Below are 24,864 nucleotides of genomic sequence, written 5' to 3' on the forward strand. Positions count from 1 at the left end.
CAAGCTACCCTTGTTGGTCACCTTGCATAGGGATCTAGTTGTTATTGTTTGGCTTCACCTAACCGAGTATGCCAACCTGATTTAAAGGCCCAGCATCTGCAGTGGAGGAAGTAATGAGGCACAAAAACAGAGGAGAAGACATGGAAAGGGGACTTAACTGAGCATGGCATTCTTCACAGTGCTGATTAAATAACAAAATGGGACAAAGCCTTCGTCTTCATCTTTTGAAGCAAGCCTGAGTTAGTGCATAGCCCTGTTTCTTACTCCGAGGGTGAACTGTTACTCAGGGATCTACGTGATGTTGAGAGTGGCCAGGGTATAGAGATGAGCACGTTATGTCCCTCTCCAGCAGTGTGTTACCCCTACAGAGCTGCATGATTTCAGAAACCATTTTGATATGCCCATTGCAAACATAGTTATAACAGTATATTCTTGGTTCTTACATTTCAGAAGGCTTTTGTGAATATAGCCTAATATCATCATTTAGAGCATGGAAAAAAAATGGTGAATTAAAAATGCACATTATTATACATATTTTTTATTGATTAGTGGCCTTGGTTATAGACCAATCAATTTTATCTGGATCTAAAATATGGAATTTGTCCAGGAAATGTCATCAAATTCTACAAGCAGTAATGACAGCAGCCTCGGGTGGGGCTTTTGCATGGAAACAAGCTAGTATGGAGTGTAAGAACTTACAATTTCAGGAGTAGAATGGAGGTGCAGCTTCAAAGCCTCAGGCAAACGTCTTTAGGGAACAATAGGTTTTTAGACTTATTTGTTGGGCTGCACAGATGTTCCAGGATTCCTTGTTGCATACAAATTTTAAGATATGAAACCTATTCTCAGGCAGCTTTTAGATGAATTCAAACATTGCTGAATTTCAGAGATTCATGCTGCAGAATAATTTGATGGCACATTAATAACTTGGCAGCAGATGGGAGTGGGAGACGAGCTTCAAATCGTGGTTCTGAACTCAGCAAGGCTTTTTAAGCTTGGGACTTGAAGCGGGATTGAATGCTGCAGCTATCTGTCTGTGGTTACTATCAACCACGCTTCTCTCTCTCTCTCTGACCTGGGACATGATGAATATTTCCACACAATACTTTTGTCAGAGCCAATGAATTTTGTAGTTTGAAAATGGCATTTTCCATTTTAAAAATGTTGTGTTGTAGAGGTCTTGACCAGCTCTACCCCTGAAATATCCAGCAATTTTCAGAGCAAACCAAGCTGAAAATATAAGAACAACTTAAGATGCGTTTCATTGTTGTATGTTTTCAATGCTACCTGAAATGGAAAGCTAGTTGTGAAAATTCACCTGCCTATCTGGGGAACAAACTATGTTTTTATTGCCATGAGGTCAGCCCTGTGACACACCATTGAGAATAACTGTTGAGCACTGTGAAACTAATCTTTTGCTGATGCTCAGGACTGGGTCTTGCAGTTGGACTGAAAGAAATGCTCTTCCCCAGGATTCAGCGAGAGCATGGTGCTTATTTCCAGCTGTTTGTGCTGGTGCCAACATAGCAGACTCTTAACATAACGTGACACACGTTGACTATGATACTGGGGTGTGGCTGCTCAGTACTGCCTGAGATACTAATGGCTGTTTTGGCACAGTCGCCTTAAGAAGTTCGCTAATAGTAAGTTTGTTTCCCAATTTTCATACGTGTTCTGGTCTTAGAATTCTGTTCTTTTTAGGAATTAACTTGCCTGCTAATTGAGATTTAGGGTACATCAAGTTGGGAAACATCGCTGTAATGTATCATGGGTGTCCTTTATGTTCTTGGTGGTACGGATGAATCAAGTTTGTTTAAAAAACAAACACACGCGCATACAAAACAGATTTAAAAGGGGTGATATACTTCCTTGAATCACTGATGTAGCAACAGGAACATCTTACAAGTCCGATGATCTCAGGTCATTTAAATGCGTAGAGAGCTAGTCAGAGAGTGAGTGACAGAAAAAGATCTCGGAAAAAGATAGTTGGCTTAGCCTGCTCTGCTTAAAGGAACTGCGACAACATGTCATGCATAAATGCCAATTTAGGCAATTGGGGTGTAGCTGAACAGCTGCTTCTACTACAGTTGTAGATTTGTTCCCTTCTTATTCTTGTTGTATGTTTTGTGGAGATGTTGGAATCTGCTTCGTTTTGCTTGTGTCTTGTTTTCAAAGAAAAGACATAAAAACATATAAAGGCTGTTTTTAATGTTTGTGAGTGCTTCAGTGTGATTTTGACTATAATGTGAAAGAACAGAAGCATGTCAATGTAATGTGCATTCTTTTTATTATTTTTTTAGAGTCTTTTTAAGCTGAATTTTTAAAGGCAGCCAATATTCTATTTTAAACGGGTTCAAGCTTGGGTTCAAAATGAAGGAGTCCTGGTCTAATCCTAGCTATTTTGTCCTTCACTTGCATATTCATGCTTGCTGCGACACCAACTATTCCAAGAATGTGCCACCGTGCAGAAAGCGAAAATCAATTATGCCAAGAAAGGAGCACGTACATACATCAGCAATTTGGTGCCCAGGGGAAGAAAAAATCTGCATGTGTGCTGATGTCAATCTTCTTGATATGGTATTTTTGTAAATGCACATGCGTTGCTATTTTTTTAAACCATCTCAACAAAAAAGAAGTTTATTTTTAGTGCTATAGGCTTTGGGGTATCACAATTAGCAAATCAAAACTGCCAATCTGAGAAGTCAGCCCTCTGTTTGCTTTAGCAGAACCTATAACAGCAACATTGTTAGCATTCCCACAGGTATTTTGGAAGATTTATTAAGGTCAGTGAGATGATCATTTTTTATTTTTTTTCCTGTTTTCAGTCTCTTTGGTTTTACAAATCTGATTTTACAGCTGATGGTGAGAATGCTGGGTGGATGAGCTCACTTGCAGTAATTTGTTTGTTTATCGGTACTGCTGCAAGCAAATTTCTGTTGCACATGTAATGTATATCTTACCTGAATTACCGCTAGTAATTCAGTTCCTGTGCACATCTATTGCTTGGATTCTTTTTGCTGATACCAATAAGACGTTCAGCAACAATTATTAGGGAAGTTTTAGAGTGGCCTAAACTCTACTCAGTGTACAGGCAGTTAACAGCTGTTGGTTTAATTCTGATGACTTTATTTGGAATAGAACCAAACTTGGATCCTCGAGGTATGCATATTAATATCTTAAGTAAGAGGTAAGGAGAAACACTGAAAAAATAAATATGGATTGATTTTAGAAGCTTGTCACCAAAATACTAAGCATTCAAAAATGAATTTATTTTTAAGAAGACGTGTTGATGAACAACGGGAGCTGGCAAACAGATGGACGAGTCCCCAAGCTTGCTTAGAAATGTGTGTGTAGATGGACTGGCTACAGTGTGTTTCAGTATAGTTTGAGGCACATGGGAAGGACTTGCCCTATTTTATCACAACCATAGTGAATAAACAAATGTATATTGAGTTGATGCTGAGTAGTACAGAATATACAATATTGTCTCTTCTACAAGTGAGTTTAGCCTTTTTATTTATCATGGGATGCAGCCTCAGACTATCCCAAAATAAACTTCAAACATGGAACACTAAAACATGATGACCCTTTGTGGTCAGTTTTTGCACTGGATAAAACTGAGGACTGAACTGCTGGTGAACACCCCCTTACTATATATGCATAAATGTTGAAAGTAAAACAAAACCAAACTATATATTTTTCTTCCATGAGTGAAATTAACTGAACAATTACTTAGTCTTCTGTTTTGCTAAAGGAGCTTGACATGAATTGGTCCAAGAATTAACATGACTGAGCTGCTGTGCCCAACCCTTTATGACAATATCTGCATAAGAGAATAAATGTATGTGAACTACAAATAAAAGAGATTTATTCTCTCCCTGGAACTTGCATTTTCCCTGTGCTCGGTATTGACCAGGTCACAAATCAAATAACTGACGACAAATAAACAATGTGTGCCTTGAACTTTTTGGCTTTACCATTCGGGACTGGCAGTCATCCAAAAGTTAGCTATTACACAGGCTACCTAGTTATAGTAGTCTCCATATTCATAGGTTGTCTTTTTTGGTGAGGTGGAACACTTAGTTATTTCACTGTCAGTAGGATAATAATTTATCAAACTTGTTTCCCTTTCCTTTGCCTTTTTCAAATTCATTGCACCAACACTAAAGATCTTTTGGGGAACTTTGTTTTTATTTTATTTGAATGTTATCATTTATGGTCTTCCCTCCTCTTTCCCCCCTCACCAGAATAAGGAGGATTGGATAGTGTAAAACAAATCGAGTAAATTCAGGAGCCCTGTATGTTCTCTGGTGTGCCCGAGACTGAACCTTACTGCTGCTGTTTGCCTCGCTCCAGTGGTGAGAAACAGATGTCACTTAGCTAGCAACTTCACAGGGGATTCCCCAGGCATGAACATGTGGGAAACTTAAAGCTGATGTCGTTTCCCCGGAGGAAGCTTGTTCTTTCTTGTGCTCACTGGTGTTCCTCATCAGACAAAATTCTTGGTGTGTAAAGGCTGTACATGGCACGAGCAGAGCCTGTTTTACTCCCAGCTGTCTCCTAGCTCAGGTTTGGGGATTTTTTTAAACTTATCTGGACATTTGCTTTTTTAAATACTGTCATTTGGGTGGGGATGACAAATCTCCCTGAAATAAACAGTCATATCAGAGTCAGGAACTTGAGCTTGCATCTGTAATCTCCGTACAGTTCACAGCACACTCCCGTGATTGATGCAGCTTTCCTGACTACCTTTCTTCTCCAGAGCTAGACAAGCCAGAAATGGGTCCAGATCGTGGATGTGTCTGGGGAGACAAGCTATAGAGAGAGAGAGGCTGGGCTTGTGAAATGGGAAGCCATCTTTAAGAAATGGTTGCAATGCAAATAAATTTCATGAAGAATCATGAAGTGGTGTTTGGAGGAGTGGCCTCCACTAGTTTGGGAAAATATAGTTATCATCTCTGTTATTTAGTTCTCTCTCCGTAACCTTTCAAAACAAATTGACATCACTATACATGCAAAATATGAAATGTTATGTAAAGCTCATACAACCATGCGCATTGCATGATAATAATAATAATAAACGTAGCCAAAAGTAAGTTTCAAATTACTTTGGATAGCAAGAATGGAAGGGATTTTTTTCCATTCATTCCCTTGTGCTGGTTTGTCTTCTGAACTGGTACATGGTTGCTTACTGTCTGAGTGAGACTTGAGCTGGTGGCATAAAAGTAAAAGCTTTGTATGCTTTTCTGTGCTATTGCAGATTTCCTGGACAGCCTTAATTTTCATAGTGGTAAGGGAATTTTGATCAGACAGTACTCTTACATTTCTGTCAGATCTATATCCAGGAAACTGATGTCCAGATGCCTTGCGTTCAAATGTAGCTATGTAAAAATAATGACTTAACTGTGTTGCAGTAGTGATTTATAACACTGAAAATCAGATTATTTTTCCTTGTGTAGGAGAATAATTCCTTATAAACATTTCCTAGCTTGCTCTCTTCTCGCTAGCTTCTCCCACAGGATATGTGCACGGCAAAGATGAGCTAGAAATTCTAAACTGATAAGCCATCCCGCTGGGAGTTAGTTGTGCTATAGATTTAACTGAAAGGTTATCAGGCAGCCTAATCCTGAAGTGAAAAATGCAACTTGGTTCACATGAAGTGTTGCAAATGCATTAAGTTACTTGAATAGTGATCTTTTCAAATTCATTAATGAAGTCTAGCCTAAATCTTAATCAGTGAGATGCAGAAACTCTTTATGTGTTCAACCTAAGTTTTTTATAGACATGAACTCCACTTAACTGGAGACACTATATTCCCTTGTTTTATGTTTTTCCAAGAATGGTTATGAGCATAATATAGAACATTGCAGGCAAATTACTCCTGTGATTACACACCAGTCTGTTTCACATCACTGAGATACAGTGTAGGCTGTACAATTCCTTGTTGTATTCTACTTTGTGCAAGACAAGCCCAGAAAAGGAGATAAATGGCATTGTGCTTACTTCCATGCTGCTTATTGGATCTACTGTGTTTCATCGGCATAAAAATTGGGTGATGCAGGAGGAATTGCTGCATGCTCTTGTTAGAGAGGGTAGGCATTTGACGTCATCTACCATCTACGCCTGGTGACGTAAAGGAGGGTTTGCTCAAGTAGAACAGTTTGGTTCTGGGAAATGGAAATGAAATTTTAAGACCAAAGAGGAAAATCACTCTGTACACTAATGGTTTGTATTGGTAGTTATTTTCCAAAGTAAATGAAAGCCTAGAATTGCCTAGCATTACATGCTATTTGTGGAAAATATTTCATACTAGCTGGTACATTAACTAACTTTTGTAAGATGTACTACAAATTTGTTTGTTGAAATATGTTCTTTGTTGTTTTGTAACCCCAGTGAGTCTGTTGATTGATACAATTTTTATTGTTGCTAAAGCTACTATTGTTGCTACTGCTAATAAAACCTAGTGAATGTGGGATTGTTTTATACAATGACTTCATTTTTATGGTTTGCAAAACACCAGCAAACTTAAACTGAAGTCAGTGAAGGAAAGCAACACAGGATGTCAGCAAGGGCACCTGTAAATAACGGTACAGATAACTTTATACGCAAAACAAAGAAAAATAATCTCTGGCCTGTTGTCAGATACCCTGGTCAAAGATGTGTGGTCCTTATTGCTGACCGTGCTTAAGTGGTAACCAATGCCTTACCAGAAAGGCTTCCTTCCAATTACTCAAAAAGAACACGAGGATGTGGGGTAATGAGTGGAAAACCAGGTTTCTTAGAATGCAAAACCAAAGAAGTACCTATATTTATCTTCTCATTCTACAGCCTGCACTCTCGTGATCATCTTCTGAGGTTCGATCTTTTTCACAAAGTCCCCAAAGTAGAATTGCAATAATAGAAGACAATGCTGGAATACCTACTGGACATCTATCTGGTACATAATGTAGACATCCAAGCAAGAACAGCTTATCTATCTAGAAGCTTTTCTACCTGGAAGTAGTTTATTCCTTACTTAAAATACTAGATTTTTAGGAAATCACTAAGTTTGCTGAAAGTAATGGAAAGAGACTGCTTAGCACCCTTTGAGGATCTGTCTCAGTGTATTGCAGTACTAGTTAAGGAGCCTCTCAGGATACACCTTCTGAGCAGGAAACAACTTCTAGTCTGCAGCGGCAAATGATAATAGGTCTGACTTGGTTATTTCTCCTGAAAAGCCACATAAAGAAGTTAGAGGAGGTTTCACTGGAAAGTTAGGCTTCCAGTTCTACTCTGAAAACATCAGAAGTGCATTTGAAAGCAATTTATAACCTGTCACAAAACTCTGTTTTGACATAGGTTTTGTTAATTGAACTTCTGAGGATGTGCAATTCCAAACAGCTCTGTCTAAGGCAGCAGTGCTGCTTACCTATTTCACATATTCACCTATTTCACATACTCACAGGTAAGCTAAACTTTCATCTTTGTTCTACTCAGCATAGCTGTTTCCACTAAAACCTAATACATTATTCATAACTGCTTCTAATTTTGGCATAACTTTGAACTGGAGATAATTGGAATGTCTCCAATTGTCTCATACATTCACACATCAAAGAGCGCGAAGTCGGCAAACAGCATTGATCTTGCAGTGTATGTATGCATGTGTTTTAAAGCATGAGGAGGTGCTTTTTTTGCTAGGGATGTTGGGACATTCCCGGTTCTTTCAAAAATAAATGACTTTTAAAAAATCACAATGATCTCGTTGGAGTGGTGACCTAGGTTATCGTGTCCAGTGCTGCATATCTGGGTCTTGGTCCAAAACTCCTTGTAGGCAACAGAACTAATTTAAGCAGGTTTTAGGTAAAGCACCAAGTCAAGGTAGGTCATCAGAGTTACCTAATCATTCCTTTCCTGTTGGTGCTGCGAGACTGTTAGCAGGAATCATCAACACCTCCACGTATCTGTTATTTGTTTTTCTGCTGCATGCACCTGTTTCCTCCTTGCCTCTCTAAGCTCAGCCCAAATTCAGGTGGACTGGTGAGGAGCGCAGCGAGAATTGGAAGATATTTGCTTTTCAAGCTGTGGGATTTGCTGAGTGATCTGCTTGGTAGGAAGCAGAGTGTGAGGTCCTGCTTTGCTCAATTAGCCTTTGATGTGCAGAAAGTTTATGGCTTGAAATAGCACTTGTTGCCCAAGAAGCTGAGAAAGTAATCAGACGCATGGGTTCTCCTGCAGGCATGGGAGATAAACGAGCATCTGAAACTTTGGGGAGAGCAGGGCTTAGGCCTGGGCTAAGGATGGCTGCTTGAACTGCTTTGTGTTGTGCTTGGTTTGATTTTGATCACATCAAATGAAGGAAACTTGCAGAGGCTTAAGTACATCATGTGCCTAATTCCTGTTTGAAGTTTTCTAAATATTTTATAAGTATGGTTGTTAAAACCTGACTGATTTATATGCTTCATACAACCTCACAAATGTTACAGCGCACCGATGTCCTGCAAGGTAGCAGCAGTTACGAGCAGCCTCTCACTAGCATCTGCCTACTAACATTTGCAATGTATGAAATGTTGAGAACTGGTTTGGGGGGATTGTCATATTAAGCGCTCAAGTGCTTTACTGTATAATTTGTAATAACCCATATCATTATTTTCTACAATCATAGGTCACTATTTTCATCACTGAGGTAAATGGCCTCATCTTTTTTCATTACAATTTTTCCTTATAAACCATTTCTCTTAGTGATGACATGCTCAACTCTTAAAATCATTCTATATGTATTTTGTTTTAAATGTGGACACAAACTGTCTCATTAATGTGCCTAGAAAAATAAAATTTAAAAAAAAAAACAAACAGATTTTGCTCATATTTTGTTACTCCCTAGATAATACTGTCTGTCAATGTGACTTAATAATCTACACACCTAGGAGCTCCACCAAACTGAGATCATAGCACTCCAGACATCACAGCACTGAACCCCAAGTCAACACACACAGGCAGTGCTTAGATTTATCTTGAACTTCCCATTCAGTTTCCCACCAAGATCTCTGCTCAGTTTAGAAAGTAATCAACAAAGTGATTGCAGACTGCAAGGGGCTGATATATTCTCCTTGGCAGCTGATAAAAGCTAGCAAAATGCTGTTTAAACTGAATTCACACATCTATAGACACCAGTAGCATTAGCAGATATAACTGAAAATTTAATCCCTTGCTTTATAAATATACCCCAGCTCTTCTCTGCATCTTTCATTTTTTTTCTTATTGTTGATAAATAAATAATAGAATTTTTTTTTTCTTCCTTCCTTTACCAAGAATGGTTTTTACCATACCTTTTGGGCAGTAAAGTAATTGCTTAAAAGTCACCTACTTGTTTTTAGAAAGTAGTTATTAATTAGCTAGGTTTACTTATTCCTATGTAGTACTTTGGTTTCTCATTTTGAGTCAAATGAGATCTTTTGCAATTGATTTTTGGAGCACTGAAGTGGTTAAAATGGAAAGGGAGGGGTGTTTAATTATGCTCAACTGTTCTCAAGTATGCTTTTGAAAGTGGTAGCTTTAGTTTTTCTGTGACACTGTTTTAATTCGTGTAAATTACGTGTCATCTTGGGTTTTATCAGACTTTGAGCTCAATCCTATATACCCAAGCATCTGTATGGCCACAGAGCTCCAGTAGTTAACAGTTCAGCTTTTCTTTGAGAGCTGTGTCTGGGAAGACTCTAACTTAGTGCACTGTTGTGTGCTAGCTGGGGAGCCGATGAGGTAAATCCATGCTGGTTTTATAAATGCAAATAAAATTGTATCCTCAGTTGGGTTTGAGAACTCTGGTCTGAGACGTGGTTTGGAATGTCACAGTAGGCTAAAATAATGTACAGTTTGTCTCTGGGGAGGACAATAACCATTCCCAGAAGTTCCCGTTATGGATTGGTCCAAACACTGAAATAGCTGAAGAGTTTGGGCTTCAACAGATTTGGCTACAAGTGAGTGAGTTCAAAGCATTTTCTGTAGCTATATTGCTTTTGAAAGATTTGAATACTAAGTCAAACACTAATAACGTTATACCTTGTAAAAGCATCAATTGGGCCTTTAAAATTGAATACTTTACACTTTGCGTCACAAAGGAAGTACTGGAAGTACTTGCACTGCTGGTATAGTCATTATAATGACATTTCATATTATTTTTAATTTAGGTTCTTTTATGCCTTAAATATCTTAAAATCCATTGAGGCAATTATGCCCAAATTGTTTGAATACGTGACAAGATTCTGTCCTTCTAAAGTACACGTCAGTGCTTAAACACGTTGCTCTGTTGCAGCTCACTTACAAGCAAGTAGATATCATGGACACATGCAAGAGGTGTGACTTTATTTCAAGTGTCTTTTGTAATTTTTTAATATAAAATTGTAATCTTTAACAGAAACAGCTATCTGGCATTACAATCCTCAGAACTGCGCTAGCTACTAATCTGTTCACATTCCTCATTGCTTTGAGGAGCATTCCTGTATATTTATGGCAAATGTCCCAGCACCATCTTTCATATCCTTTTTAGTGATAATGTGTGTTCAGCTTTCAGCTGCAGAGGACTAAAAGAGCATTTCAAGCCCACACAAAGTCTGATGAGAGCTCACGGCTGTGCACAAGTCAGAACAGCAAGCTGCATGTTCCCTATTGCAGCAGTGAAGATGATCAGGATTTTATTTATATATGTATATATTTAAACATTACTCAAATAGCTTATATCAACTAGGCAAAATCTGAAAATCAGCATTTTTCTCTTTTTAAGTTCAGTGCTAGCAGAATAACTGATTTGATAAAACTATGAGAAAGTAGGAGGCTGAGGGTGGATTAAGATGCAGAGAAGTTTTCAATGAACAGCAAGTAAAAAGTCAGCCCGGGCAAGGCGTCACTTACCTTGTCAGTTTTTAACCTTCCCCCAGAGGCCCGTCCTGCAAATCCTTTCAAGTCCCATGTCCAGCTACCAGCGCTTTTGCTACCCATCTTTTCCTTCCCCTCCTCTGGCCATCGCCCCCCCTTCCCCCAGCTCCTCATTAAAAGGAAAGCTTCCAGGAGCTCTGGAGCAGCAGGCTCACGCTTTCAATCAAAGGAGATTGCTGAATAGCCCTCCACTCGCAGAGAGCTCAGTGGATCCAGAGTCAGGGCCCCTTCATTAATGAGAAAGGAGTCTGTCCACCTTCTGAAACCTTTCAGCGGTCCCCGAGGCTGCTTCAACCACACAACTTGCATTTCTCATAAATTTCCCCCCTGTGGCCACAGTTCCGTTTCTCTCTTTCTCTCCTTCATCTCTTGAAAATCAAACGCTCAAAGGTAATTTCCCTGCTCTTGCGCAAGTAGATCCCAAGGTTTCTGATCTTTATTTGCTCATTAGCAGGTGCCACTTCAGATTAATTCCCTCCTGTCCCTGGCCCCCAGACCCTTGGTTACAGTGGAAGCTCTTAGGGTAAATTAGTTGGGCTTAGAATTACAGACAAGGAAAATGAACACTTGTGTCAGGCTCGCCAGGCGTGTGCACAGCACAGGTCCGAGTGCTCGTTTTGGCTCTCAGGCTCAGTGGTTTCCACCCAGTCTTTTCACTCAAACCTCTTGTTTCAGTCCACACCCAAGGAGTTTTGTTTTGAGTTTTTAGGGGTTAGAATGAACCCTGAAAAATGAAATGCAAAGCTCGAAACAGAAGAGCTGCTGTTGTCTCTTTTGATCCAAGCTATTTTGCCACCTAAAAATCATCCTTAGCTCCTGAAACTTTGCTCTGGTTTGGTAAAAACCTCACTAGCCTAACATGTTTCATACTTAAACGAATCACGATACCTGCTTGCTTTGGGGAGATTTATTAGCTGTTTTTTTTTCCCCCACTAATTCTTGATCATAAATATTAATCTGACCTCAGCACCCCACCACATCAGCAATTATATATATTGTCACGTGTTGTCAGAAATGGAAAGGCAGTCTTTGTCAGGATTTCAAAACATATATGTGCATTTTTACTATGACTGTGTCTAAACTATGTCTGTAATGTTGAAGGAACTGTTACTGTCAATGAGAGGACAAATCGGTGAGGAAAGGCATCATGTGTAACTTCTGTTGGCTGGGTCCCAAGATGCAAGGAGCAAGTACCCAGCTGTTATTCAGTGGATGATCTCATAAATAATACCTTAGCCTGGGGACCAGAGTTTTGTTAGCGCTGCTGCTATGGTCACACGCAAACATAAATGACTTTGCCTGCAACAAGTGTGCAGGAAGATGCTTTGTATGTGGGAATGTGAATTGATGAGGAACGCATGCTCTATAGACTGGGTGTAGCTGACTATCAACTTAGGTTTTGATAGTGCCTTGACATCAGACAATTTAGTTCTTATAATATGCAAGCAACTACGGTGAATGGCCAAATTCAGGCTTCTGTTGGTCTTTAGACCCAACCCACTCCAAGTTAACTTTTTCTGGTGTTACAGTGAATAACTTTCCATTTGTTCCACTCCTGGTGGAGTGAGGAGGAAAAAGTCATAATATGTAAGAAAGAGGAAATAATATTTTGATTGTTGAGCTGTATTTGTTATTTTATGTTAATAGTACGTACACATTGAGGACAGAGTAACTGAAAGTGAAAATCTTAGTGAAAAGTACCTAGAATTCTTGAAGTAAAAACAGATAACTTGTCAAAACAAGCTGCGTGCAGTGAATATTTCCCTGGTAGAAAAGAACATCTAGAGGGTGTGCATCTGAGCTTCTGCGCCTGTGGTGTTAATTCCTGTGGGTGCTGACTGCTTGCTAATTTAAATAGCTCTTGCAAGTGCTCACAACCAGGGTATGAGTTGCTTGCAGGACCTTTCTCTGCCTGGTATTTGTGTAAAAGAATGCCCTTTCACTCCCTGCCGTCCTTTCAAACCAAAGGAGTGAGCTGCGGCCTGCCGCTGCCGCCGCCTGCCTCCCTGGGGACTGCGTGCCCCTCAGCCGCCCGGCCTCGCTCTCCGCCTATACGCTGCCCTTTGCAAAACACGATGCATAAAACTCCTCTCTTGGCACTGCCAGCGCATTGAAACAGACTTGCTGTTCCCCTGTACTCCAAGCAAGGTGCTGAGACCGCGAGTGCCCACCCCCGGCTGGCATTGCGGTGGCAGCCGGCAGCCCCGGCCTGGTGTGTGGGCAGAGCCAGCAGGGACAGCGCACGGGGTGGAAGGAGAGCACGGGTGGCCCTGGCCTTTGACCCGCTGCCTCTTGCTTCCCAAACCCCAGCTTTCATCCCAGCATTCATCACCCATTTTGCAGTCTGTCTTGGCTTCCTGCCTCTGGAAGTGCAGAGGTTTTTCAGGCCCTGACTGTGCAGTATTGTGCTTTTCTCAGGGTTTTTCCAGTTATCTCGCCATGAAGAACAAAACTCCTAGGCACAGCCGAAGCTCCTTATGGTAACTAAAACAGCACTGGAGTGTGTCAAGGATCCCTGACCCCAGCGGTTCACAGAAGTGTGGTTAAAACTTTTTGTCCTATTTCAGTTTTCTAAGGGAAAAGGGTTCAGCCTCTTCTAAATTCTGCCCAGTAGAAACTAAACTAAATGTTACTGTTATCTCTATTCTATATCCTCACTCTTTTAGAATTGATTAAAACTCTTTTACTGCCACGTGGGCTGCTCTGGATTTTCAGGTTATCCTTTGAATTATATATGGTTGTGTTGGATCAGTTACCTGCTTGCTTTTTTATTACTCCTAAATTTGAGAAAAGGCTAACAGGGATCTTCGGGGGGGAAAGGCCTGTGTTTATTCACACGAACAGCTCTGCAAGGTGTGGTACTGCCATACAGGAAGGTCCTTGCTTAAAACAATCTAAAACTTGGGCTCTGCCAGCCTTCGCCTTCTGTTCTGCTGCTGCAGAGGTCAACGAGTCAGGGGTCAGGGCATTCGCCAGTGACCGTGGTGCCGAACAGAGCCGCTAAGTGAGCGCACAGTGAGAGCTGGGCTCGCTGCTGCAGGGGCACGGGGCCACGAGCGAGGCCGGGCCTGGAGGCCGCAGGACCCTCACGTCCTGGGGTGCGCCTGCTTGTGGCCTCTGTTGCCTTCCCCTCTGCTGGCCTCAGCTCCCTGAGAACGGACGTGGTCGTCAGGTTGTTGCTGCGTGCTGAGGAAGTACCAAGTGCCTAGGGCAAGCTCTGATACCCAGAAAGTCTCTGAGATGTTATCTTTGTCCAGCAGTAGCTGAAGCTCTACGTCCTGCCCTCGGCCTGCTGACAAGTCGCCCTTTCCTTCAGTGCAAACCGCCCCTTAAGAACGGCGCTGCGAGCGGCTTTCACAGTGCGGTTCTGAGTCACGAAGCTGGAAGGTGCCGAGCAGATGCAATGCCTGTCAATTTGCCATGACTGATTACCAAAGAGGTCTGCCTCGTGCAGATTCTCCACTTCTTTCATATGCTCGAGGACTGCCCAACTTCTTTGTTTACTTTTTACTGTCTCATCCGCAATTAAAATGCGAGGATTCTGTTTTTGTAGAGATCTATCTAAATTAAGAAATCATTATTTATTTGTTTAGGCTACACAAATCAAATTTGATGTTCTCATTCAAAGCAGAGACTCTTTTCTTCTGGGTGTCATTAGTCTACAGAAAAAGCCATCGCACTCTAATATAATTCCTGAACCATTAATTATGTTATTGTTTTGCAGGAGGCAAAGTTTTAGTTGCTTCTAGTCTGTTCTTTAAACATCAGCTATTTATTTACTGTGCATCCTTACTCTTCCCTGAAGGCCTTCAGGATGAAACGTGTGAGGCTGCTGCTTCCCTGTCCTAACTGCCCCCTCCCTGCAAGCAGCACGGACTTGCTCTTCTCTTTGCAAATAAATATCAAAGTGAGCCGTATGTGTTACTCAGCGCTATCTCTGCAGGCATCGTCAGCACATGAGATAAAAATAATGCTATCCAAGATGCATTATGGCTGTTCTTCCAGATTATTCTCAAAAAATCCAGTTTGGCTAAAATGATTGTACGTGTTACCGAGAGACTTGTGTTACAAGGTTAAAGCTTCAGTTGCTCTGCGCTATAAGGCCGTCTGTGTCTTGCATAAAAAATGAGTGGCATTCATTCCCGTTATTGCTCGGTGGCAGGAACAGTAATGGGATGCCCGTTGTTGATGGTGAACATGTAGTCTCTGAAAGCAAATTAAATTCTGGCCAGACTATTCCTAGCATGTGTTTTCCTAACTTTTTGCCCTTTGGTGGCTAAATTGTATTGGGTTTGTGTTTTGTGAATTGTTTTTATTACATTTTAAGGCCTGTTTCTCATTTTAAAAATAATTAAAACTTGTATCAGAAAATCAGATTTATTTTCAGCATTTCAAATCTGGTATTTTTCGCTGTCAGTTTCCCAACCTATTTCCTTCCTCAAGAGACTTAAATATGTGAACTTCTAAATACAGAGATGTGCACTTTTTCTTTCCTTCTCCTGTTTCTTTTCTTTTCAAGGGATTTTTTTTAGTGCCCGTGAGGCTGGAACTCTGGAGATTTCAAGCCTCTTTCATCCTCCAAAGTGTCAGCACTTTCAAAGAAGTGGGTTCCTGTACACTTCTTTTCATGTGCTCTGCTGTACTCTTTAAGCTCGACCTGTAAGCTCTCTCTGCAGGTGAGAAGGAAGCGTGGGCCGGAGACATGTTTACACCTTGGACTGTGTGCAGCAGAAATGATCACTGGGGAGAGGAGGGCACCCCACACAAGTGAGCTGCTCGTAGTCCAGAAGAATGACATTGCTTTTTGCATCTCCACCCTCTTTTTCTGGCTTCCTTCTGAAGTATGCTAGTAGCAAATCGATGCAGCGGACTGCCAGCTGAGTTGTAGGGTGCCTTAGCTTTCTGTTATTGTAGTGGAAAGCCCCATTAGAAACGGTCAAACAGAACCAACTATGTCAAGTCCATTTCTGGTGTAGTCTGTGATCTACAAACCCAAACTGCAAGAGCTATCAGTCTGCCTTCAACTAACATTTCTCATTCCTGGGATGCAGACCCCCAACTGGCAGGAGCAGCTCTGTCAAGGCTGAGTGCGTGGCTCCAGCCTGACCTGCCCACACAAACCAGCAGAGGGGTGGGCAAGGAGTGGGGATAGATCCTGCTCTCGTAACCAGACCCAGCAGTGGTGATGAGGAGGCCAGAGACTGATAGGGAAGGAATGGAATTAAGAATGGGACACAAGACAGCGTGTCCAGGTTAGCATGGAGAAGAGGATGATGCAGGGAGAGGGGAACATGCTGTGAGGGGAACGGCAGGAGAGATGGATGAGCTGGGGAAGGGTTGTGTGTAAGGAGCGGGTGCGGAAAAGAGGATGACGAAGTAGGCCATTTAAACCTTGTTAGAACTTCTCTCCACCCACACATCAGCCTGTTTCTTTCTCAGAGGAGAGAAAGGTGCTTCCCATGTCAATTTGAATGAAGAGTTTCAAGACAATGTCCTCTCAGATTGTGGATCTATTCTGCGCAAAAATAAATGACTGTTTAAAATGTACAACAACAACAAAAAATGTTAAAATTATGTATTGTATCAAGGGATGGTCACTTTCCTTTTGGCCTACACTCAGAAAATTTTTGATGTATAACTTTTAAGGGGTGCGGCTGCTTTACTGCTTTTGTTTAAAAGTGAGAGCAAAGGTGTCAGTGGAACACGTTTAGTATAATTAGAGAATATTGTCTGACAATTCAGGAGAGGATCTTCCGAACGTATTTCTTTGGGACATAACCTGTACCCTTTTGAGGAAAACTCTAATTCTGGCTGAAACCACCCTGCAAAGTTTTCAGCCCTTAAAGTGGAAAAAATTGACCCCCTATCTGTCACCAGGCAATTCTTAGAAGTTTGGTTCTTTCATATTCTTAGGGTGCAAACCATAGTTTGAGGATGTGAAGGCTTTCACAGAATCTTAATTGAGGTCTGCACAGTAATAACAGGCAAGATTCTGCAAAGCAGTTGTTTGAGCTTCTTGAAGATTTAATATTAATTTAATATTAATATAAAAAAATCTAGGATTGTATTAAGAAAAGTTATGCTCCTTCTTTCTGAGTGAAAAAAAGTACGACCAGGTTAAGAACAGGGCAAAACAATTTCTTGGACTTAATTTGGAAGAAAATTTAACAGTTTTGAAAAGGATCAAAATAGCAACCTGAAACATGTACTGTCACAGGTACACTGAGATTGCAAAGTTTTATGTAGAGGAAAATCCCAGGTTTCTTTTTTCTCTCTCTCTTTTTTTTTTTCCCCACTCCCATGGAAATAAAATAAATGCAGGATCTAGCTGTAACACCCTGTTATGTTAAACCTAACAGTGCACAATGCTTGGTCTGCTTCATGTTGCTGCATCCTTCAGAGTGTGCAGAAGTCGCTCTGGACAGTGGTGGTCCACAGCAGGCTGCCTGTCAGCTAGTCTCAGGCTCTGTTACAGAGCATGACGGGTGTACTGCAATTTCCCCGCTGCAGATAGGAATGTTTATTTTACTTAGAGGGTGCTAACTGTTTAGCTGTGGTATTTTGTACAGCGGTATGAAGATGATGAGAAGGGAACGCTTGGAAGAAAGGAAAAACGAAACCATCGTGGTGCTGTCAGAGGAGTAGATGTTACATGTGGGAGGTAAAGGCGTGGGGAAAAGGGATGACATTTACTGAACTTATTGCTCAGGCTCCTTGTAGTTCAGATGTGTCTGCTGATGGTATTTATAAGGGTAGCCCCCGTGTGAAAGGGAAGAAAAAGTGATCTCATGCTTAAAAAGGAAAAATAAAAAATCTCTTTCTGGTATCCATGCTGTCTAAAACATGAAGCATATTTAGCAATTCAAAGTAGTTCTTTGTGCCTTCTGAACTGTCAAATCTGCCACATACAAAGGCTACATCAATGAAAGGGCGTGTGTTACATTAGAAATATTTAATGGCAGTAAGTAAAGCCTGTTGAAAACATGAGAACAGACGTAAGGGTGCTTAGCTGTGTGCTGCTGTGCGTAACTGGGTGCCGCACAGCTCAGTTGCACAATTCTCCAAGCTGAAACATCACCAGCTATGCTGTGTGCAGTGTAATATCTACAACTGAACATCCTGTAGAAGACAAATGATACGCTATAAAGCTCCACAGAGAGAGCACCTACTGCTTTTTATTTGCTTTTTAAAAGTTTGGTGGGCAAAATGAGCGAGGCATCACTTTGTTATTAATATTTACTCCAGTGAATGAAGGAAAAATATTTAATGTGTTATTCTGATGCTATTAAGCTCCCAAAAGCTAACTACTGTGAAAGGGATGCTAACATAATATTTAGTTGTCTAGTTGGGGATTAATGGATTAGGATGCATAGTTAGTAAAAATCAGCACTTGTCACACCGATGTCAGTCCCATGAGCTGTAACCATCTTGAACATCTCCGTTGTTGTAGTAGTTTTCAATTCTGTTTCCCACTCCACAGAATTTCCCTAGAGATGCGATGGGTCAGCAGCAGGCCAAAGATGGGCTTCAGACCTAATCTAATCAATATTGTGACAAATGTAACGAAAGCAGCTGTGTCACCTTGGAATCCCAGTGCATTTTATCAGCTCTGCTCTTAATGGGATGTGACAGCGAGGTTGATCTGTGCCTCCTTAGGATAGGAGAGAAGTTGAGCAAGGGCTTGTGCAAGGATGGCTTTGTCACAAAAGGGTAATCCATCTCCATTTAGATCGCAGCTAAAGGTTGAAACTAAAGGTTTCCTTACTTATGCCTCAAACATCAAATAGCTATTTTAATAACCCTCATTTTCATGTGAACAGTTTATGTTTTTATTCATCTTTCAGCTCCTCTAACATGTCATCTCTATTAGAAGAGGTGGTAAGGTTCTGAAATTGGCTTCATGAATTAGAAAGCAGTAGTCACGGGCCTCATATGTATTCCAGGCAGAGCACTTTAACTTTGGTCCTCTGTAATGGCTCTATTTTATTGTGAATTGCCTCTTTTTGCTATCACATGCAATTAGATTACTTGTTCCACCAGTTGCTCATAAATTTAGCTGCCTGGTTTCTTCCCTTTGCTACCTTGGTCATCTTCAGTGATGCATTCTAGTGTGCAATCTCAAAATCTTTTGCTTCTCTAGTTTTGAGATGATGGCTTTGCTAAAGATTGTTTTTATGATAACCTCACTCTCTGTGCTTAGCGTTTTATATATTGTTATCAAATCTGACCATTTCTACCTCCATTTCTACTCAGCCTAGTATCTCTGCCCTGCTGGGTCTGCCGAGCCCCTTCATATTTTGACTCATGTTGTCTGTTGGCTTTATGGTTTCTCTGTTCTTACATGTCGTCCACATACTGTGATGCTCCTGTACCAGGTTATTCTCAAGGTGTTTGGTTGCTCTGTCCCTTTGGCCTTAACTTTCCACTGCAGGATGAGTGGCAATTAGTGTCAAAATGGTCTCATGCAGAAATCTCGTGAACTTGTAGTTTCGATATCTACAGGCTTACAGATCGATTACTATCATAGCAATTACTGTTGGTCAAGAAGCTCCCATATCTTATTCTTTTCCCTTGGGGAGATGACCTTTAAAGTATCGTGTGAAAATTTACCATTCTTCTCTACGCATTATATTTTAACATGAAAAATAATATTGCTTGTCCTTTAACTTGAGATTCAGAAACAGCTTACTCTTATTTTCAATTACTAAAGTTTTCTGTGTGAGGATTTCCATAAATTGCCTTGATGTGTAAATAGTGGAGCAAAGCTGCCTTATACTTTTTACTAATCCTGCAATTACGTTGCTGTAGAGCCTTTTTACCTTCCTTAATATGAAGCTAAACCCTCCTCTCACCTACTCCTTTACACAACCAGTGCAATAAGAATTATGGACGTGACAGCTAAATCCAGCTCTTAAATCCCAGGCATAGTAGCTATTAGTATTGCTGCTCACTGTTTCTCTCTAATAAGCTATAAGCAGTCCAATATCTTATTAGTTAATTTGAAAATCGTTTCTCAAGGGATTGCATGGCTTATGTGCATCAGGTCCCTACCAATCCACTTAAAGCTTAAATTCACCGGACTGAGAAACTCCAAGTGGGACTTTGCTGGCTGCAGCAGAACCATCCCCTTGTAAAGCGCTAGGATAGCATTTTTGGTCTAGCAGAAGTTGCACTGCAAACACCCCCTGAACAACATCTGGGGATGGTAATTCTCACATCTGAAAATTAGAGCTCTCACTTTCTAATTGTTTTCATTTTATTGTATTAAAACCTGCTACATTTTGGTCTTAAGGAAAATATTTATTTGGTTGTACTACCTAACAGATGGATTACTTTGTTGCTTGTTATTGCTCTTCATTTGTTTAATTAATTAAGCAGAGGAAAAAATGGGACTGAGAATGAAGTCTTTGCCCCAACATACCTAACTCTGACTTGAATATCTGAAACCTGCTGGTTGATGCTCCGGGTCTGGGATGGGTGGACCCCCGAAGGTAAATTGAAGCACCCCTGGGAGCTGAACACCCCTCGAGGTATTGCCTGGCTTTAAACCTGCCCGCACAATTCTGACCCACTGCACTTGGTGAACGTCTGTTCACACCACTCCTTCTGTCTTTTCTGGTATCCCACACTGGCAGCAAGAGGAAGAAATACTCATGTACCGCAGTAGCATGAAATATCAACCACTGTTTCCATTTCTCCACAACAGTATTGCACAAAGCCAACGCCACATAATCCTTACAGACTCCCTTCACCAAGGGTCCCTTCCGACCTGAATCATTCTGTGATTACATACGATTCAAACATGATGTAACACACAGAACCACCAGTGAATATACAAACTGCATCACATTTTTAAACATGCTTTCCCTGTACCGTCGTATTAAACACCTGCATGCACAGCTAGCCGCCCAAGAGCTTGCTGTCATCACTGCAGGAGCAGGATCTGCTCCCACCCTCATTTTCCCAGAGACGTGTGTGTCCCCTGTAAGGGGGGCACTGTGCCAAACTTACCGGGGTCTGCAGGAGCATCTCTGCTCACAGCTGGGCCTCTGCTGGTGCCCGAGGCCCTCCCTGCCGTGCCGCCGCTCCGTGTCCCCTCCGCGCTCAGGCAGAGCGTGCTGGCTGTGGGTGGGTGCTGTGGTTTCCATGCCAGTTATACCCCAGGAAAACTGAAAGCGCTGCCGAGGGTTGCGCGTGAGAGGAAACTCTGACGGCCCCGGCCTTCCACTACGTAGGTGTCATGTGCTGCAGCTGGTGATGGCTGGGCTGGGAACTTCCACGCTGGCCTCAGCCTCCCTTGAACTCCAGCCAAGCCACAGCTGCTCTGCTACCTGCCCTGCACATAGGTCCGTAGGAGTTCATATGCTGGGTAGGGCAGAGTATCGATGTGGTCAAGGAGAGGAAGAAGGTTTGGGGCAGGGATTTCTGTTTGGCCCACTGCTAATATTGTTGCTGCTAGAATCTCTCTGGCTTTGGTTTGGTTTGGTGTGATTTTAGAGCAACATTTCCCGGATGTTTCAATTTGATTATCTTTAGGGGGAACACACAAAATTCCTACACATGTATCTGGCAATTAGTTGCAGTATTTCCCATGGAAATCTGGCAGCTAGGAACTAACACTCTAGAATTAAGCTTGTTTTTTTTTTTTCAAAATCAATTTTCAGTTAACCATTCTTTGTACTTAATTTTTGCCCAGTAATATCTGCAGTATGCCCAGTACTTTTCAGAAGCTCAGTTAAATCATACAGAAACAATACTAGATGTGCTTTGATGGAAACCTGAATGGGTTTCCTGCATGGTATTGCATCTTTGCTAAATAAAATAATAACAAAGAATGAATTCTCTGTATACATATATGTCCACATTGTGAATTATTGCAAGAAGAGGCAAAGCAGAAAATAACAAAAGGAATTTTCTATATAGGTGGTGCTAGTTTGTAGTTAATGATGGCATGCTATTGGCTTTGTTGTTGTTTCTTATTTGTGTTGGATTTTGTATAGAGATATAGAAATAAGTATGTAGAAATAAGGAAAATGGGGAAACTGGGAAATTGCCATAGGAAATGAGGAAGAAGGTCCAAAGGTGATTGCTGAAGAGGATGGCATAATTTATGGAATTGGATGGAATTATTAAAGTATAAGACTGCCCAATATGAATTCTGAACAAAATAAGTCTCTAACTAGAAATTAGCCTACGCTAGTGCTTTCACATATGAAAGAAACTTTTACATAAAAATCATAAGAAGTAAAATAATACTTACTTTGCATTTCTTTACAGCAGCATTGCACAGTGGTTCTGCCATCCAGCCTTTCCCAGTGGGTGGACTTCCAGCTATTTCACTCTATGATTTTTGTCATGTGTCTTGCCTCCTTCCCCTTGAAATGAGGGGTGCAATGGATTACTATTCAGAACAGACTGTTATTTTAAACTGAAAATGCATTCTAGAATCAGAATAAGATCTGACGTGTAGCTTTAAAGAGGTGAGGTTCATAAGAAGGAGGAAATAGCACAAATTCTGGTATAGCAAAAAAGGGATAAAGGCAGAATTTCAGATGCTAGGTGAAGAGAAATAGGAAAGGAATTGGGAGCATGTCTGGGGTAAAACAAATGCCTCACACCGCCCCTGAAAAACAAAACAAAACACCACTACCAAAACACCCTAGTCTTGTAATAGTCCTTGAAAAACATTATCTAGAATAATATCAATAATATTTACATTGTTAAATTGACTAGTTATAAAAGTATGTGCTGAAAAGTGTTTAATAAAAGCTTTGGAATTTAAAATTCTGTTCCTTAGCATGGTTATGGTGATAGAAGAATTATAAATCTTTCTTCTTGAGAAGTACTATGGCAGCACAAAGGGAAGTGACAACACAATCGTATCTCATCAGAATGATGGGTAAATCATTAACTATATATTTTTAATATCTACTAAACTGTCTTCAATGTGACATAAAAATAAAGATACAAAGAAACTGGCAACCATTCTCTTGACACCTAAGATAAAATGTACTGAAGAGAATCCAAATTTGAGTACACAGTATTCAGAGATAATTTGCCACAGGCCAATTTTGGAGCAGAGTCCCATAGGCTTTTAGTAGGACTTGTTTTTTTTTTTTTTTTTTTTTTTTTTTTTTTTTTTTCTCTACAGGAAATTCATTGTTGCTGAATTACTAAGGTGAATTTGAAGTTGTGATTCTGAGTTGGGTGATTCTGTTGTTTGTGGCTTTAAGGCTTTTTATTTTTATTTATTTTTATTTTTTCCTCAAAATGAAATTAAAATAGCTTTAAGAAAGGCATGACAAAAGAGGGGGAAAAAAGCTCAATCTACTTCTGTGTCAGAGTAATCTCAGCTTTTTTGCCTTTTTTTTAGGGATAACCTTTTCTTTTGTCCTCTCCTGATCCAAATAGCTGACAGGTACTGAATTGCTGTGGCTGAAAAATTAAAATTTCCCTTCTTAAGGAAGCACAGCTAGGAAAATGTGTTTTAACGTCATTTATTTTTAAGTAGGGCACAAACTGGTTGTGCCTATAGCTGCAACCACTGGAAAGGGAGATTGAGGGCTGCTGTCAGATGATCCCTGTTGTGCCTACGATGTGCCTGTTGTATGCGTGGTCCTTACTGGTACTGAGTGCACATTTGCTCATATTAATATAAGGGTTTAATGCTGTGGTAGTGACTTGGCAGCCATAAGAAACTAAGGACAAAATCTTCATACACTTGCACCTTCAAGCCTGAATGTTTCACAGCGGTTCGATGTCGCCAGTTAATTTTGCTTTCAAGTAGTGCTTGTTCGACCTCCTTTACTTCAAACCAACTGTTGCAAAAATTCTAGGGCTCCTGTGGTCTCCATTTTGGCAATTTTAATCCAAAGTAACTCTCTGGTTTCAAAACAAAATGTTATTTCTTTGATTTTCATTATCCAAACATAAGGAAATATAGGAAGTGAGCAAGTAATTAGAAAAATGCAATTTTGAGTTGGACGTAATATATTGTTCTGTTACTTTTATATGATGCAAGGCTTCTCCTTGTTAAAAAGATCAGTGAAAAAATGCTGCTCCAATTCTATGCTAACAGCTGCAGATTTTGCCTGAAACTGAAGTGAAAACGTTGTTTTGATTGCAGTACTTAAAAATAAAATAAAAATCAATGAATAACTATGTTCCTGATTTGGGAGAGCTTCTCTAAGGACCTTGAGGATGAGGATGACTCCATACAGGTAACTGAGAGATCTGCTGGCAGGCCTCTCTAAGCCCAGCTGCAGAAGCTATCAGAACCTAACACAGTTAAGAGCACACATCTGTATTTAGGTTGCATTATTAGTAAGTACAGTTTCTGGGAAACCAGCTGTGTTTGTGCAGCTTCCTTGTCAAGGTTTCTCATTCAGTAAAGCCTGCAGTGCCGTAATGCCACACGTACGGACTTCCCGTGGAAAGGCAGCTCTCGCTTTTCCTGCCTACTTGTGAGGATGACAAAAAGCCTAGAGCAGGACCTATTGCTTGAGAATTAGAGAAAACCTCATAACACCGTAGCCTAAATGGGATCCACGTGAAGTTCCTGACCTTCAGCCCTAGTGAGATGTGACCTGCTGTAGTTGCTAAGTTTTGAACTGGGCGCATGCGTGGCTGCGATCCACGCTTGCTCTATCTTTTCTTACCCTACTTCTCACAACCACGTCTCACCCCTGAAAACACTGGATAGGGCTCGGTTTTGAAGGAAGCTGGGTTGCCCATATAGGGTTAAGCCAGGCTGTGACTTCAAACAACGCAGGCAGCCAGCTTCCCTTTTTGTAAAGAGAGCAGCTTCCTGCCAGCCCCGTACTGCAGTACAGCCCTGTGCAGAGCATGGAAACCCCCATCCCCCTCAGTGCTATGTAGTGGAACCTACAGCAAGTGTAAAAACACAACGAACGGCGCGTTTATTTTTGGAGAAGTGGGAAACTGCTGTGGGAGTGA

General features: G+C 40.9%; 1 protein-coding gene across 1 annotated transcript in view; it reads right to left on the reverse strand.

Moving 5' to 3' along the window:
* RASGEF1A (RasGEF domain family member 1A) overlaps positions 1 to 21,078 on the reverse strand; it is a 49,096-nt gene extending 28,018 nt beyond the window's left edge. Inside the window, exon 1 of the mRNA XM_080596403.1 lies at positions 20,920 to 21,078. Coding sequence (XP_080452529.1) covers positions 20,920 to 20,937 — 18 coding nt within the window. The 5' untranslated portion in view covers positions 20,938 to 21,078. The remainder of the gene's footprint in view (positions 1 to 20,919) is intronic.
* Between the last annotated feature and the right edge of the window lie 3,786 nt (positions 21,079 to 24,864).

The sequence above is a fragment of the Anser brachyrhynchus genome (genome assembly GCF_964034855.1).
Source record: "Anser brachyrhynchus genome assembly, chromosome: 6".
In the NCBI taxonomy this organism is placed as follows: Eukaryota; Metazoa; Chordata; class Aves; order Anseriformes; family Anatidae; genus Anser; species Anser brachyrhynchus.